Raw genomic sequence first — 18,818 nt, 5'->3', positions numbered from 1 at the left:
AAGCTGAAAATGGGGAAGAGATAAATATATTTCTTTTAATTTTTTGGCTAGGCGGCGCAAGCTGCCGCCCGATTCAAAGGGCAGAGCCACTATCATCCATCCACCCATCCATCCATCCTCCCCTACCTACGAACTTACGGCGGGTCCTTGGCGGGTACGGAAGAAACTACTGACACATGTTCTTCATTTGGCAGTGACTGCTAGTTGCAGTGCCGTGGTCACGCAATGTCGCGGGATCTCGTCGAAGTGGAGCGGCTGAGCTTAGAAGCGACCCTCAAGGCCGCCGTACACTACACCGTGGGACGCATTTGCGAGTCAATGGCCGAGAAAAGTCTTCCCGTGACTCGCTTAACGGTAGCTGCTATATCAAAGTTAGTGTACGGCGAGGTTTGCTGCTTTGCCCGTGACCTTGAAATGTTGTCAAGGCACGCACGCAGAACTACTGTTTCTGTCGAGGACGTCCTTTTTGCCACCAGAAATAGCAGCCAACTTCACAAGTACATGCAGAGCCTGGCTCCCCATCCCAAGAAGGCCGACGCCAAAGAAGGTTCTGCGAAGAAGCCTGCAGAGCCTTGACAGACCGATGCAACAGTGGGGTCGTCAATAATATGCCTCTTTTTGTCACGCTGCGACGTTACAACGTGTCTCACATTGGTGCACATTCCTTCAAGTGTTCCAAAGGTTTATCTACTGTGAACCTCTACGTCTGTGTACCAGGCACGGATAGCTTTCTGCCAGCCATCTTTATTGCATACAAAAGTTTCCACGTGCTCTGAAGACAGTAACCGTGTTTTAGTTCTTCCCATTTGCTGGATTGCAGGTTGGCTTGCACTTGCTGTAGCACCAGATAAATCTTTTTCTTTCAGTACAACAATTGAACTTGTGGCAATGACGGAAAAGAGAGTTCCCTCATATCAGTGTGCCTCCTTTGATTCATTCAAGCATTACGGTATGTGTGGTGCCTTATGTCCTGAAGCTGCATGTAGTCTACAAGAGGGGCAGTAGCAGGGTGCTCCAGATCAACCTCAGCCACCTGCTGTTCTTTACGTGCACCTACCTTGCACGGCGCACATTTTTGCTTTTTACTTTCATTGAATATGCAGTTAAGGATTTGATCTCGTGACCTTGAGCTAAGCAGCATTAGTTCTTTAAGCACTGATTCACAGGCACCAAGTATAACACCTCCGTAAGTCTTCCTCGTGCACAAATTTTCAACACTCCAAGTGAATCGTTGTAGCCTACCCTTTGAGATCTCATAATCTTGCTAGTGCTCATCTTTTTTTTTACCAATGCGTGGGTTGCTAGATTTTGTCATTTTGTGAAGAAATAATGTGGATTGCACACCAGAGTCCACTTGTATGCATATCAGTGCAAGAATCAAGTAAACTGTTGAGCTGGCTCAATGGCTATGGCATTCAAAAGATGAGTCCAATGCAGGAGCATCTAATAATGCAAAAACACCTGCGTGTTGCGTTAGAGCACATAAAAGAACTCTAGGTTACCGAAATTAATTCACAACACTGAGAAACTCACATGCACATGATGCCGTTCTAGTCCACAAATGAAAGGTAACATTTTTAGAAAAGATAATGACTTCCGAAGATTTCACACAGGTATCAGAGGTATGAAACTCCACCTCTGCTTTTACCTTACAATACCATTTTGGTGTTGAGATGAATAGGTAGCTTGGAAGACCTCTTGTGATGTTTTGCACTTTATGAAATGACGCTGGCATCTACAACACCTTGAAGCATTATCAAACAGGCTTTCTGGTGGCGTCGCTATTGTGGTACAAAGTAGTGTTGCTGTCCATTAAACCGAGCTCAGCATGAAATATGAAGCTGTTGCAGTCACTATGATGGATTTTAAAGCCATAATATGCTCTATATACCTCAACCCACATTTATCAATAACACTCAATGACTAATTAGATGAACTTTTAAGCCAACTGCCAGAACCTTATCTGGTAGTCTGAGATTTTAATGCACATTCATCTCTTTGGGGAAGCAAACACACCGATTAGGGGCCGAGTCTTAGAAGATTTTATATTGTGCAATACTCAATACAGACAAACAGGTATTGTCCCCCGAGCTCAGAGAAAAAATGTTTGGATTAGCCTTTTAGTTCACTGTCTGTTTTTATGGATTTTAAATGGAATGTTCTCAATAATCCTTATAAAAGTGATCTCCTTGTGGTTATTAGTCTATCATTCCCACCATCAATCATTCCAAGCGAATCGCGTCGTTGGAAGCTGCACTTGGTGGACAGGACGCTCTTCCGAGAAAAAGCCACTCTAGATAATGTATTTTCAGATCATCTTAGCACTGACGAGCTGCATAAAATATTCACAACTTGCATCATCACTGCTGCACGCCTAGCCATCCACCAATCATCTGGGATCGTGAGAAAAAAACCACAAGGTGTGGTATTCACAAGAATGTAGGGATGCGAAAAAGGAACAAAATAAAGCATAGGGATATTTCGCAGATATCCGACGCACCCTAATCACTTTTAAAAAGGCAAGAGCTAAAGCCAGGCATAGACATATCTGTTGCAATGCAGAGAAAACATTGTGGAAAATCTATATATATCATCTGTAAACAGTTCCATCACATAAAATATAGGAGAAAGTTCACAAACTGGATGGCTGCTACTCCTCCTTCAATTCCCTTTCTCACACCTGACACACAATCGAGGAGGAACAAACAGGCCAACATACTAGCATATTTCTCTCAACTTTTCAGTTCCTTGCAATATAGACTCATTTTTAAGGTACAAAAATGTAACCGAAAAACAGCAGCTTCTTACAAGTGGAAGCAATAATGAACCATATAATTATTTAATTACACTTCAGGAACTTCAAGTAGTACTTTCTGCGGGTAGACAAACTGCATCTGGACCTAACGAAATACATAACCAAATGCTTGCTCATCTGTCAGAACCAGTTTTAAAATTCATCAACAAAATCTAGGTATCGAGAAAAATACCACAATCTTGAAAAAAGGTTGTAATAATATTTCTCAAGCCTGGAAAGTTGCCAACCTCTCTTGACAGTTATAGGCTCACAGCATCAGCATGTTTCGCAAAATCATTTGAAAGTGTTCTTAATACTAGGCTGATATGTAGTATATTCTCGAATTTTGAGAACCCTTAGACATCCATCAATGCGGCTTTAAGAGGGCATATTCAGCGACTGATCATCTTTTTCGTTTAGAGAATACAGTCCACAAAGCTTTCATACACAAACAGCTCTGCCTATGCTTCGTTTCACAAGCTGTTTGCAGCACTACGAAAGCTAAGAGCGACCTGTGCCAATAAGGATAGCACGCATTGCATGACTGTGTTCCTACGTGCCTATCGCTGATGACGGCACAGAAGATTAGGACCACAGCCATGCAGTGCGCACCACCCTCATTGGCACAGATCACTCTTAGCTTTTTTAGTGCTGCAAACAGCTTGTGAAACGGAGTATAGCAGTCTTTTCTGGCATGGAAAAGGCTTATGATGTCATCAGGAAGTTCAAGATTCTCCGCGACATCGCCGACCTAGGCATTCGCAGCAGATTAATAAATTGCTCGAATGATTTCTTGTCCAATCGTTCGTTTCAGGTCTGCCTAGATTCAACCCTTTCAACTAATTTCATTCAGGAGAATGGAGTACCACAAGGTTGTATTTTAAGCACTACTCTGTCATAAAAAATAAATTTCATTGCTAAAACATTTCCAAAGTCTATTATGTATTCACTCTATGTCGACAACCTCCAAATAGCCGGCACAAACATGTGAGATACATATGTATCAGCAGCGCGAACACAATCAGAGGAAAAGAAGAATAAGAAGGACAGAGCGCTTATTCTTCTTTTCCTCTGATTGTGTTCGCGCTGCTGATACATATGGATCGTTACCAACTAGCCCGACAGATCGTGTTATTAAACATGTGAGAGACAGATACACCTGACATTAATGAATTAGCAACTTCGGCAGACAGAAATAGATTTAGGTCCTTGCCGAAAAATACAGTAGCAATTCTTTTCTCAATCAAAAGAGGCTTGCACATTAATCCCATCTTATATCTTAATGAAACCATATTACCAGTAAAACAGGATTATAAATTCTTAGGTATAACATTCCTGTTCCTACCCCACATAAACAACCTCAAAAAGAAAACGCTGCGGTCTCTTACTGAAAGCTCTGTCAAAGAAACACTGAGGATCAGATAGAACAAGCCTTATGCAGATCTATCGCTCTCTGGTACGATCCTCTTTTGACTATGGGTGCATAGCTTGCGGTTTCCGCAAGACCATCATATCTACAGAAACTAGATCCTGTACATATCTCAGGTTTGCGGCTTTCATGCAGAGCTTACAGAACATCCACTATAGCTAGATTGTATGCAGAAACAAATGAACCCCTATTTGAAGGTAGGCAAACTGCACTTACTTCCCCCTTTTTTTTTTAAATTCGATCTATGCCAAAACGCATACCGCAATGACGTGCCCCTCCAAACTAATGTCCAGTAACAAACCACAAGCCTTCAAGCCACTGCTTTTGAGATTTGAACAGGGGTACCAAAGTCTCGAAATACTTGACACTGCATGGCATTGCCCCAAGACACTACCCGCTATGGTACAATCTTCCTGCAATTTGTGACCTCACTCTCACAGTTTCCAAAAATTAAAGCGCCACTGCAGCACATTATTCAGAAATTCCTGAAACTGCAGGAAGAATACAGCAGCTTTACAGACTTTTACACCGATGGGTCAAAAATGGCTGTGTGCACTGGAAGTGCAGTTGTGTGAGGAGATTCTGAGGATATAATACACTTCGGAGAAATAGCGCAAAAAGACAAGGGACCAAGAACAAGTAGACACATACAGCGTTGTGTGTCGACTCATTCTTGGTCCCCTGTCTTTTTGCACTATTGCTCCGAAGTATGAACCAGCAAGCCCAAATTTCAACGTTCCTCAAATAAGACTTCCGCACTGCGCATCTATTTTCACTTCTGAATCCCACGCCATTTCTGCTGCTGTACAGAAAATACTAAAAGAAAACATTACAAACAGCATTATTTACACAGACTCACTAAGCGTTCTCATAGTTCTTAATGTCAGAAATGCTGTCGCTCCCCTATCATACGCAATGTAACAACATCCATTGCTTGAGGATATAACAAAATTTTGCTGGGTCCCTAGTCATGTGGGCATTAAAGGCAACGAGAAAGCAGATGCACGTGCTGCTAAAGTCCGTGACAAGCAAATAAAGTGTAAACATACCTTACAAAGACTGTGTGAAACTTGTACATCACAAACTAAAAGGAAAATGGCAGTCTTCCTGGAATGGTGAAGTGGATAATAAACTACACTTAGTAAAGCCCATTTTAGGAGAATGGAAGTTGTGCCTTCATCAGGAACGTTTCATAAAAGTAATTATAGGCCCTCTCTGCATTGTTCACACACAACACAATTTTCTGTTGACAAAAAAAGACAAACCCCAATGCGAAAAATGTGGAAAGGAGCTATTAACCACATTTTATTCTCATACACAGGTCTTGAAACAAGAAAAAAATAATTTACCCCATTTTGCAGACAACGCATTACTTTTCACCCAAAATTGATTCTAGGTAAAGATGGACTTGATTTGTTTTGTGTTTTCAGTTTTCTAGAGGAAGCAAATGTCTTACACAAATTAGTGTGCTACAAAAAACTAATTATAACCTTGTGCTTGGCCTATCTGGCCTTAGCTGCTTATGCGTCTTTAAACCAACACGGCACAACTTATTTCTAGTCTCTCCAGTAAACCTCGATAATGTAACACGTTCTCTCTTCAGTATAGTATATGTCTCATTCGGCCTCCTAGCCTCACCCGGCCCTATCACATCCCATTTCATGCCCTCTAATTCCTCTAAAAATACTCCACACTACCCTCACAAGCTAAGCTTCTAGAGTTAAACATTGCCAGGGTCAGTTTCCAATGGTGGCCTGTCCGAAGCCAAAAATTCTTAGCACCCTTCGCCGAGTTGTTGGTCTGACCGCCGCCATGGTCAGTTGCTTTGCAGCTGCTGGGGACTGAGGGCCGGGGGTTTATAAGAGTATTCATAGGAGGTTGTGGCCAATTACTACACCAGGGTGGCCAAATCTTGATCTGGTAAGGGAGTGCGTTTCCAGAGGTGTTCACCAAATAGGTTGCACCCCAAACCTGTTTATGCAATTCTATCGCCACACGGATGTCTTTCTTTTTTTTAATCCGGTGGGGAACTGCGCGGCATCGGGATTCGAACCACAGTCCTCTTGCACGTGAGGCGGATTTTCTGCCTCTACGTCACCTTTGCATAGCTTCATAAATATCAGGCACAAAAATGTATTGCATTATGAGGACTAGAAATATACAAATCAATATAGAAATGTGCGCATGTTTTTATTATTGCTTAGGCCTTCTCTGTAGCTTTTACTACTCTGTCTTGTAATCTTTTTCTTATTGTGTGGTACAGTGGTATTCAATCCAGCTCTTAACTATATATATTATTTCATATCTCGTTTATGATTAAAAATTAACAATACTATGCTTTTAAGACGCTGTTTCTAAAGTGCACTTACATACTAAGCAAAACACTTTGCAGCATGATAGTCTTGGTGGAATTATGTATTTATGCCTGCTGCACGAATGAGCCGAGATGGTGAGTCTTTTATCAAAATGGCTATCTAGCATAGAAAAAGCCAGACAACACAAATTGAGCCAGCCATCCGCCTAACCTGCAAAACCTCAGGTCTCGCGTTTTGCTTGAGACTTTGCAGGTAAGGTGGATGGCGACTTTATATATATATATATATATATATATATATATATATATATAATGTATACATATATGTTGTAGCATCAGGTTGTGTCACAAAGGTGATGTACAGAAAGAAAAACACGAAAGAAAACCATGTCTCGCTTTATTCTCTGCGACAGTAGATCGGAGGATGTTCCACTGTAATGTTGACACATAAGAACACAGTTGGAAATGTACAGAATGCACAATTTTCCCATCAGCATAAGTGATGGAGAGACCGTAAGTAAGGGCGCGGTGGAAAGACGTGTTCCCTAAGTGGCTTGGGAGCAAACAGGTAGCAGGCAGACAGTGCCTTCTGTGATGACAGAGAGGGACCCTGCAAAATATGTGGCAGATGTATTGCTGGTGTGTAGTGCCGAACAAATACAAAATTAAACTGAAACGCTAAGGTGCCACTCAGAAAGAAAGGCAACCTGGAACTACTTGCAACAATTGCACACTGTTCTTCTTTTTCTGCTGTTTATCTCTTTGTACATGTGCACGCCTGCAAATTTACAGTAATACTATTCCTGGGAATCCCAAGTGTGACGAAAAAAAATTGCACAACAAAACCATATTGCCCAAACAATAGTCACCAGTACAAGCAGAACACTGAGTACAGCAAAGTACAGAACAAAGACTTGTTTGGAGTACAGTCATAAGAGGACCAAACTACGATACTACGATAAAAGAAGTTCAGAAATAAAAAAAAAAAAGATGCTGGATGAAAACATTGCCAACCAGGAGTTCCACATAGTTGCAGGGTGTCCGCTCTGCATCCACTGCTGACATCTGCCACCAGCTACGGGTCTGCCCCAGTACAATCTGATGCAGCACCCAGCAACCTAGGCATCAAGACAACAGCCTCTAACAAAGCAGGGGGTACTGCAACACAGCACTCACATGCAAGCAGCTAGGCAGCACGCTTACAATTCAACAAACGCATCTAGCGTGTGCAGACACACGAACACATGCGCACGCACACACACTGGTATAAAACAAAACTAAGTATGACACACAAGTGCACAGAGTATAACAAAGGCAAAAGTGAAAATAAATAACCTGTGTATAATGCGGCTCTCAACAGTGCTATGAAAGCTTCTGCTTGTACAACTCTTGAGGTGTGAAACGGGAAGTGCCACTGGAATTTACTGCAAGAAGCATTAATGTGGAATGAATGTCTACTTCTGGTTGAGAAAAAAGAAAAAGCATCACTCAGCATCCTCTCAATCTACAGCGAGCAGTGGAATGAACTATAATTCCAAATCAAACGCCCTCAACAAAAAGCACACACGACGACAATAACGAGACAATAAAACATTAAGAATGCACAAGAAAAGGTCTGCGCAAAAAAGTCCTGGCTCTCTTGAGCAGATGTATAAATAAGAAAAAAAAATGAGTATTCTTTTCACAGTTCTGGTGTGAGTTCAAGCTTCTAACTGAAGCCTTTCACCAGTCAGCTAGATGGCACACTGTCCCAAGTCAGCTTTTATATTCCCAACAACTTTCAAGCTGCACATACGTTTGCTTAAAATGCCTGTTGCCTACAAACTTGCCTTCCAATAAATGGATTCATTTTCACTGCCACCTTAAATAATCGAAGCAATTTCAACTGTCAGAAGGCCAGGCATGCTTTCGTAGCATTTGCATCTGGATGTATCATGTTATGGCAGCAGCTCTACTGCAAGGCTAAAGGGCACCCGTTCATGGTGGTCACACACTGGCAGCAATAAGTACATGCACAAAATTTCACATACTTCTCATTGCCAAGGCAAGCACAGCAGATTCCAACATTACAGTGGCTGCTTTTCTCACACTCGATACAAATCCGTGTCGAAAAATGTCTGGAAGAAGCTTCAGGCTGCACATTGTATCACTTGTGCTAACAATTGGTGATGTGCAATATGTGGACGCTACAAGCAGTGGCTGAACTTGAGAAGAGTGCAAGATGCGGGAAAAAAAACATCACTTATTTTTAATCAAACCAGTTTTGTGTCCGTGCTCACATCCTGTGCACTAGCTAGACCTAATGAAATACTTTTCTGCACCAACAGCATGGGATGAATTCAGTCTGTCCCCACCAGCACTAACATGAAAACAAGCACAAGCGGAATCTAGCTGAGCATGCAATAAGCCTGAGTGGGATATACAGCTGAACAGTTAAATGGCATAATAGTATTGTATCCTGTTACGCTGAAAAAAACCCTCTTGGAAAAAAAAAAGAATACATATTGGAGCACCTGAATGGGAAATCTGTTCCCAGCAGCACAGTCCAGCAAGTAATCTTTTCTTTGGTGCAGTGCTGCAATGTCTACCAGGCAGAGGTCAGTCTGCAGCACAGTGTACTGGAACAACACAACATTTTGTCAACTAACGAGCCATGCACTGCTTTTTAACTGAGCTATTTTTTCCTGCAGTGTACTAGTGAAGTCAACATCCTAACCACGAGAGCAACAAATCACAGTCATGACAACAGTGATAAGACTGCTCGGGGTTATTGTAGAATGATGTCTCTAGCAGAAAAGCACCGATACTGGCAAAGTGTCAGATACACTTTGCCACATCCAAGGATGTGCCCCATAAATATCAATCAGAAAAATATGGGAGTTTAAACATGGCTTGAACCTAGTTATACAAACAAAAGCTCTGTTAGGCAGGGTTTTGCATGGTTCAGCAAGGCTCTACGCAGTTTGACGGTTGCAATTTGGAGACGCTCAAGCTTCGCCTTAACAATAGATGCCACAGGGTTTTTAACACCGCCTTTAGAGTCCGCAGTAGTTTAGAATATTTTTTACTGAAGTTGTTTTTTGGGAAAGGAAGGTGAAGTACCTGTCTCACTTTTTGTACCTGCTTCACTGTTCACTTTAGGACACCTAAGCTTAATTAGGTCAAGATCATTTATACACAGCAAGGCAAGATCCAAAGTTGCACCCCGTGTAGTAGAGCGCTTACACTCTAGTAGCAATAAAATGACACATCATTTAGAACAATTGTTTTACAATGAAGAATATACATGGAATATTCAAACCTTTCTATATATTTAAGTAAGGTCTGCTGCACCACTAGGTTTTCAAGGTGACATTTTGTTTCTGCTAGTGCTTGCTCTTGCAGCCTAGGTTATCGCAGACTTTTTTTTCTTTCCTGCAAAATATGCGGTTGCATTCTGAAAGAAAATACTTTAATCCTCAGAAAGCTGAGAAAAATATATTCGATTTGCCAAATGGCTCCATGCTATGAAAACAAAGAAATTCTACATCACAAAAGATAAACCCAAATTGCAATAAACTGCCAAATCATTAAAAAAAAAAAATGGGCCATTGATTATGACAAATGCAAAATGTGACTGCAGCATATGAAACAGGCAGTCGCGAACAGCAGCGGAGCTTTGGCCTTTCTGCTCGGCCGAAATTTCTCACAAGCGCTGCCTACAGCAAACACAGGAGTGGGCGCTTAAGAGGAGGTGCTTGTCAAGAAACAGTCATTTTCATTTAATGATCAGTGTTGTGTTCCTGACTGTTTTAGCAACCTTGGTCCTTTATCTACCACATATAAAAAAATATCAGTGGCAAGAATTATTGGGAAATTGTTAGACTTTAATATTACAGTACATGTGGGAGCAACCAAAGGTGCAAATCTAAACCAATTATAAGCACGTGATGAGTCAAATTGCGGTGGCAACCATCATCAGGCTTGCGCAAGTCGATGTGCCGCCACTTCCCCTCCACAAAAAGCTGGCTTTGCCGCTTCAAATTCCCAGGAGTAATAATAATGGTTTTTCTTTTTTAATTCACAACCAAAACTGAGCTTTTTTGATGACCTTTTCATCAAACACTTTTTAAACTTCTTATTTTGGGCGAAACTTGGCTTTTATGCACAATATTTTATATGCTTATCTTAGTCGCACCAAGAACAAATTTGGCATGCATTACTTTTAAGCGCTAACCGCACGAGGCGAAAATTTGCAACGACACATCGCGCGACGGGCTGAAGGCCGCCAAAGCATTGCCGCTCATCGTTGTCACTCAGTTTCTGGGTTTTTAGAAAATTTCGCGTGTCGCCCGGAAGCAGCTCGCGCGGCAGCCAATCGCAGAAGGCTTTGGGGTGCTCAGCTTCCGTTCTAACCTTTCTTTGTTTTTTTTTTGTTTGCGGGTGAAGTTTGTTTCCCTAGTCCGGTTTTGGCTGAGAACCTGGTGTTAGACTTGGTGCCATCCTTGCGACCATAAATAAGCAGAGAAATTAATTAAATGATGTGAGGCTGGCATGATTTACTTTGCAGAAAAATATGTCTCAAAGGTGCATGAAAAGAAAAGAAACCTGATACACTTGGTTGCTTGAAATGAGAAAGAACTATATATAGAAATGAGTAATGGTGTCCTGTTCATGTATGACTAGGCGCCTTGACTGCCGCATTTGGGCCACGACTGCTAGCAGTCAAAATGAGAGGCCAAATATTAAGGACTACTATACTTAATTTGAGACTTAAATACCTAAGCAGGAGTAACTTTGAAAACAAAGCAGGCAACTCTGGCTAAGTTCCTCCATATCTAGAAACTAGACTTGTATGCAGTGCATTACAAGTCATTGATTACTTGTAATAAATTACATTTCACTGAATCTCTTACTGCACTGACCATTTTTTGTATAACGCCCTTGGTGATCGAATCATTTTCAGTGATTGATTACTAGCAACCTATCGCAGCTTATTTAAATAAGTTTTTGTAACCGGTGGTATAGCTTCGAGGCCCTGCTGTTTACTAAGCTTGGGCTTTGTTCCCTCAGAGCACAAGCAGTAAACTGAACAAAGCACTGTGCTTTGTGTGTATGTAAGGTGCTCGTGCTAAGGCAATGTGCTTCCCTCCACCAAGTAAATCGATAACGATCAGTGTCGATACTGATGTTTTCACATAGAGGCATGAAAAAAGTGCAAAAAACAAACAAACTAAAAATCGAAAAACAAAATGCAGGTAAAATAAACAAAGAATGTACTGCAAGCGACTGTACATCAAGCAAGTCTTAACAGTTAATCATCGTCCATGTATATTTGTACCACACTAATAAAAGAAGAAATCACAAATAAATTTGAAAGGACATTTAGCAACAATTCTTTTCAGTGCCTAGTGCTCCCATGCGGACAACATTCGGTAAAGCACTGCACATCGCTTTGCCACAACTACACAACCCTTGCAGTGCACTGTAATATCAAGTGGTAGTGATGTTACCATTCACTGTGCTGCAGACACTTTGTTTTCTCTCAAAGAACATGTGAATGCACATCAAAGACGGGACACTGTGACCAAAATTCAAAACTACAAAGACAGTTGACAAAATGGCCGAGATAAACAATGTTGTGTGTACTCGATGCCTGATGCATTTGTGTTGCATTTGCTTACACTGAAACCTTTGCCTGCTGTGTCCAAATACCTAGTAGCATACAGATTTCATATAAGTACCTCAAAGAAATGCGGAGTGGTGAAAGCTGTGTACTTATGTATCAGAAAGAATAAATGAAGCATAAGTAGACCAGCAAATGGTTTCTGCATCAAGTGTCCAACCTCATATAATTATACGCAACAAATGCTACACAGAGAAACTTTCACTAAAAGCCGAAACTGCCAGTGTAAACAGCCACTATCAACAAAATGAGAAATGTCAAAAAGAGCAGGCACACAAACGATGGCACCCGTTTTGTGACAGACGAGGTACAGGACAGAGATCTGACTGCTAAGGACACAAATGGCTTTCCTGGCTAGCATGTGATGCTACACCCTTGCTGCCACCGGGAAGCCAGTCTCCAAAGCAACTCGCATGCTTAGCTAGCCATACAATGGTGCAATAGCTTCAGCAGGGGCCATTACTAAGGTGATCTCATAGCCTCACCGAGCACCAACTCAATATATGTGGCCTTACTATATATCTGAATGCCAAGGCATATCCCGCAGTTTTTTCTGATCAGGTCAGATGCCACCACTCGATGACCTTCAGTGCAGATGCAGGTCAAGCAATAGTGGTGGCCACAGTGACCATTTTGGGTCATTGGCTCTCCCTGCCTCAATCCACCCAGCCCCTGCATTAAACTGTGACTGACTATTTAAAAACTAAATATCTGTGCTTCTTTGCTACAATGACTCAAAATGGAAAGAGTGACAAAGCTGTGCAAGTTTGCAAGAGCTTTAGACAAGGAGGCTGTCTGTATGATCTAGTGTAAACATTTGATTGGCAAAGCAAACAATCAACAAATCACTCGCAGGTATAAGGAAGTAAGTGATTCCATTTAAAAGAGTGCCCTCAATTCTGATCCAAATGATGCCTCAGAACACCAGAGACTGACCTTTTTTTAAAAATATGGTGTTGCACGGTTTCCCTCTCACAGTTTGTTTAGCAGGATATCTAAATGGCTGGGAAAAAATATCTCCACAGCTGCCTCCGCTTCCTTTGTCAATGCAACCATCACAGCACCAACTGCGGATACCGCACACATTTTTGCCTCAGCTACAAAGAACAAAAAGGACGATAAACAAAGCAAGCAAATAGGTGTCCCCTATAATATCACAGGTTATACAGAAAAGCCACCGGCCCTGTAAGCAGTACAGTCACATCCAGGGAGCACCTAGAAAAGGTGCACAGCAGAGAACTTGTTTAGTGCACCTCCCCCACTAACTACCCTGATGCACTCACTGGTAAAGTTCAAATTCTTTTATTCTTCTTAAGCCTAGACAATTGTGATAAAAGGTCTATATGTACACACACTCTCATATTGCAGAGTACCCCCATGAAAAACTGCACAAATGACACGAAATAAAATAAAACAGAAAAGAGGAAACAACATGCACTACTTTGCAATCTACTACTCCTGTGCTGTAGTTTATGTGACACTGCATTTCACTTAGTTTCCGGGCTGGTGTGTGCAGCAGAAGCACGCAGAAACGAGCCAAGCTACAATGAGTCTGTCAAGCAGAAATTGCGCAAGCAGCACAACAAAAACTGCCAAAAAGCAGTCGTAAACCATTACACTGTGCACACACTACCACGTTCTGTGAATCCACTTCAAGGCATGCACCTAAGCAGCGCAGCAGCATTCCGTATGATAACTAACTGTGGCCTCTCAACTAGCTTGTGAGACAAAAGCTGACACAATTCTTCTGTCACAAATTTACCTCAACTAATGCCCAATTTAAAGTTGCATGCATCACAAAGAGCACGCTTTGGTCTGGCAACGACAACAGGACAGGCAGGCTTCCAAGTGGAGTGGTCGTTTGGGGGCAAACACCACAGAATGCTACATCACCTCTTTAGCCCTGGCTTCTAGTGCATTGCTAAATTAGCTTGCGACAGACGATAGCCTGGTGGACAAAGGACATTCTAGAAGGCACACAAACAATGCTAAAACATGCGCTTTCAACAGTCTAGAATACAAGTAGAACTAGCAATGCATAACATTTGGCAGCAAGAGTCCAGCCATGTTGGCATGATGTCAAGTACTGCTTTTGCTGTGTCCTGTTTAAATAGGGCAGTATCTAAATATAAGTCTAAATGGACGTGAAAGATAGCTGTCGTTCATGTATGCAATTGCCACAACAGTGCAGAAAATGTGGAATGAGGACCAAACTATTTCCAAAGATGGGTCGCTTTGTTTCCAGTCACAAAGTTAGTGAGAGTGTTCACCAAAAAGAAGCACAAGTGTGCCAAACAGCTGCCCATCAGACTGTCAGAAAAAGAATATCTGCTGCTGAATAGTGGACTACAGTATCTTGATCATGAACAATATCAAAATCCATATCACTCTTCTGCTTTACCAAACATATCTGTTGAATTAAGTTTTTATTTTCTTGGAAAAGCTTGCCTGTGTGACCTATAATAAGGTATTTATCATTAGGTACTTTTCTGGATAAATACATCTGCATGCATCAGCATTGTTTCCGTGCCTTTTAGCGTGCCATCTTCTAGCTGTCAGCCAAGTATTTACTTTTGGTGTGCCCACTCTGTTTGATAAAAGAGCTTAATAAGCTGGCAGCCTTTGCACAGCAATAGTGAGAGAATGCTTTTTATGTAGGCATAAAAATAAATGATGAAATATTTGTAAAATTTTTAGTGTACACATGGGGACAAGGTTACGTGCAAATAAAGGAAAAGTCAACACTCCAGGCACTCGTGAAACAATGTACGGCTTTAGAGGTCTTTGGCATTGTTTATGAACGTTTATCAAGCCATGCTGGACAGTGATCCCTCCATTGAACTGCTGCACAGGAGGAGTGGAAGAGAAACTGATAAGGTGCCTAATAACATTTTGTGGAAAATAAGTACTAAAAAATTCCTGAGCCACCAAATGCATGCAAGAAGTTTGTTTTGAGCATGCGAACACAAAGGCTGCAAGCATAAATGGGTTCAGAAAGCCACCTTTACAAATGTTTATTAATATGCTCATCTGGCTAGCCAAGTCTAATTTTTGTCAAATTTAACGGCAAAATAAGCTCACACAGCTAGCTATATTTTGTTTAACACTCATGCCAGGCATAGAAGCCCAGCTGCAAATTTCCAATTTCTCTCGTCAATCCTAACAGTACCACAAGTACACGACATTTTTATTGACTATGTCGGTAATCGTAACGGTCTCAATTTATGCTGTAGGGTTTTCATAAATATAAAGTCATGACAAACGACACCAACATTCTCCCACCCTGCTGCCATGATTTTCACAAATTTCCTGAATGTGTCACCGACGGATGCAGAGGGCTCAGGCTGCAGTGTGTGTTGGTGCCTCTCCTTTCTGCACAGAAAGTACTATGAAACCGTATACATAGAGAGCACGGATGTGACCTTGGAATGTGCACATGCCTATATGGGACGCCATCGCCCCATAACGACTGGTACAGCAAAGCGACTGCAAAAAAGTCTTTTGTTTTGGTGTCTACAGTTCTGTGCTTCTGGGGACTAATGTAATGAGACCTACGGCGCTTTGCGACCACCTTCTTTGTCTCCTCCTTTGTTTATTTACATGCATACGAGTTCCCTAGAGTCCCTTGCCACCCGAAAAGCATCTCATTCCCGAGGCTGGAGGGGATCAGACGCGCACAGTGAGGCCAGTGTAGTAATAAACCGAGAAGCCCTTGTACTATGTCGGTGACGCGCACGAGAAGAGAGAAGAAACAAACAACTTGCGTGCCGGACCACTTTCCGAGTGTGCCAGCAGCACCACGCAGAAGCGTCCTCAGCTGCCGCATGCGAGCGTCCAGCGCCCGTTGTAGAGGCAGCCACGGCACGCCAGTCTGTACACAGGTTGTCATCACCGCATTGAGCCGATGTGGGTGCGGGGGATGTCGGGCAGTGGCCTCCTGTGGCAATCCACCAGATTACATGCTGCTGCTGCTGCTGGGCCAACCTCAGTGGCACCTCACCGATACCCCGGCCAACAAAGGGTTTAATTTGGCTCCGGGATGTTGCCAGATTTAAACAAAGGCAGACTGGGACTCTCTTAAAGTTGACCGGGTGAATTGCTACAAAAGGTCACTGCAGTAGAATCTGTACAGGCTGCGCTTGTGACATTGGTGTAGGCGAGTCGGCACGCGTTATTGCTTCCGTGACTAGGAAGAGGATTTAGCCCCCGCCCATTTCAACAGGCGCTCTCGAGGGGCCGCCGGCGTCGGCGCAGGAACTCGCGCTTTAGCGCCGCACAGCGTGTCTCAGCATCCCAGGCAGTGCTGTAGAGCTCGCTGTCACTCAGTCCACGCCAAACGTCATCATCATCACCTAGCGCCGGACTCAGCGCTGGGTCAAACTCGTAGTTCTCATCAACTGACTGGTCACGGGGTGGCACTAGAGACGACGACACCAAGTTTACCGCGACTGGCCGTAGCTCGCCCTGCAGAGAGTCACCGCGGGCTGCACCGGCGGAACTCCCGCGCCCCGAGCTGCCACTCGTGAGGCTCGCCGAATCGGGCCGTGAAGCAGCTGCCGCCGCTGCGCTGCCGCCCGCCGACAGCTGCAGCTCGGGTGCACTGTGATGGCGAAGTGCCGTGCAACGGACCCGCTGTACGGCACCTAACAGGCGCTCACGCGTGTAGCCACCGCCATAGCCGAGGCATGGGGGAGAGCTGGTGGCCAGCGGCGGCTGCCGGCTGCTGCCAGCGCGGGGCATGGGGGCGGGCGGCGCGTGGATGGGCCGGAAGCCGCAGGGCAGCTCACGGGACGGAGGCGTAGAGAAGGCGGCGCTCGAGGGCACCGTGCTGGGCAGCGACCGGTCGCCGCCACTCACGGGGCTCAGGTCGTCTGGGAAGCCCTGCAGCAGCAGCTGGAGCCCCCCTGGGCTGCTTGCCCGCGGGGTCGTGGTGGTCGCCGCCGCCAAGGTGGGACGTCGAGGCGACACAGTTGGGGCTGCGGGCGGTGGCTCAGGGGGGACCGGCCACCAGGGCCCCAGGCCCCCCGCTGCACCAGTCGCCACTACACCTGGTACTCGGCCTTCCGGGTGTCTGCAGAGGCACACAGCAGACCATGGTCAGATCCAGCAAGGGAATCACATGCAAACTCAACTGCTATTTAAGACACACATAACCTCAACAACACCATATCTGTGTGTTAGGCAGTAAGGAGGCCAAATGACCACATAGCACATGTCTGCAGCGCAGGCACAACTGCTTACATTACAGAGGATGCATCTGATGTTTGAAATTTTGTCACACGCCTTCAGTAAGGAAGAAATGATGGTTACTTGAATCCCTATGTGAGCGTGCCAGTGGCACATGCTTATGCATATGTGAGGTACTTCCTTCACTAGGTAAGGCATGCTCCATATTACTATAGCCGGTTCTGTACACCCCATTTTCTGGGCATGGTACACGTACAGACACTACACAAACAGACACTAGTTGCATGCTACATCAGGACCCTCTTCTTTTCTTGCGATTAATACTATTTGTGCAAACTGTACGATGCTAGTGCAGATTGTGCATCCCATGTGGCTTGAAGTAACAGAAAGCATCTTTTGCTGTTTTCAACTCCTACATGCACTATGGGGATTTCAGATGCAGTACATTCAAGGTGCTTTTCAGCTGCTTGCCCCGCCAGGGTGGCGCAGTGGTAAGACGCCCGACTACTGCGCCGAAGTACCCGGGTTCAATCCTGACTGTGGAGGCTGCGTTTCGATAAAGGTGAAACGAAGAGGCGTCCGTGTGCTGTACCGTGTCAGCGCATGTTAAAGATCCCTAGACGGACGAAATTACCCTCCACTACGGCTCCTCTTTCTCTCTTTCCACTTTCAGTCCCACCTTCCTCCCTTCCCTTATGGCACGGTTCAGGTGTCCACAGAAACAAGTGTGACAGATACTGTGCTTTTCCCTTCCTCTGGAACATTTACTATTATTATTGAAGCGGTGAGTTCTATACAGACAGATTCAACTTAAGTCTGCAGTAACCACAACACACAATTTCTCCGTAACAAAATGTAGTCCATTTTGAAACCTTTTCAGATTCAGTTCAGTTCAGTCGTTCAGTCGTGTCCGACTCTTCGTGACCCTATGGACCATATCACGCCACGCTTTCCGGTCTCTCACTATCTTCCTAACATCACATAACTTCATCTGCAGCGAATCGAGGATTCCATCTAACCATCGCGTTCACTGCCTACCCCTTCTCCGGTGACCCTCAACCTTTCCCAACATCAAATCTCTCTCCAGCGACTCCTCTCTTCTCATCAGATGACCAAAGTAGCTGAGCTTTAACTTTAGAATTTGACCCTCCAATGAGCGGTCAGGGTTTATGGTCGATACTATCGACTGATTTGATCTTCTGGCCGTCCAAGGAACTCTCAAGAGTCTCTGCCAGCACCACAATTCAAATGCATCAATTCTTCGGCGGTCAGCCTTCTTCACAGTCCAACTCTCGCATCCATACATCACAACTGGAAAGACCATAGCACGAGTTATACGGATCTTGGTTGGCAGTGTATTGTCTTTGATCTTTACTAGGCGGTCAAGGCTAGCCATGGCTTTCTTTCCCAGAAGCAGGCGTCTCCTAAT

At 43.9% G+C, this 18,818-nt stretch overlaps 2 protein-coding genes across 3 annotated transcripts in view; one reads left to right on the top strand and one right to left on the bottom strand.

Moving 5' to 3' along the window:
- Positions 1-116: 116 nt before the first annotated feature.
- Positions 117-874, top strand: LOC146185086 (centromere protein S-like). Its single transcript, XM_084606075.1, has one exon. The coding sequence runs from the start codon at positions 226-228 to the stop codon at positions 574-576; it is 351 nt and encodes a 116-aa protein (XP_084462201.1). The 5' UTR covers positions 117-225; the 3' UTR covers positions 577-874.
- Positions 875-6,928: 6,054 nt separating this feature from the next.
- Positions 6,929-18,818, bottom strand: part of LOC146185085 (protein turtle-like) — an 87,484-nt gene continuing 75,594 nt past the window's right edge. For both annotated transcript variants that reach the window (XM_084606073.1, XM_084606072.1), the window contains exon 17: positions 6,929-17,273. In XM_084606073.1, coding sequence (XP_084462199.1) covers positions 16,418-17,273 — 856 coding nt within the window. In that variant the 3' untranslated portion in view covers positions 6,929-16,417. The remainder of the gene's footprint in view (positions 17,274-18,818) is intronic.

This window comes from Amblyomma maculatum, chromosome 6 (assembly GCF_055883805.1).
Source record: "Amblyomma maculatum isolate TAMU_Amacu chromosome 6, ASM5588380v1, whole genome shotgun sequence".
NCBI lineage: Eukaryota > Metazoa > Arthropoda > Arachnida > Ixodida > Ixodidae > Amblyomma > Amblyomma maculatum.
Note: the sequence above shows the minus strand (reverse complement) of the source record. Positions and strands in the feature narration are given on the sequence as shown.

Excerpts from the sequence above, each read along its gene's own strand:
- LOC146185086 (XM_084606075.1), top strand. The coding sequence starts at position 226 with ATGTCGCGGGATCTCGTCGAAGTGGAGCGGCTGAGCTTAGAAGCGACC.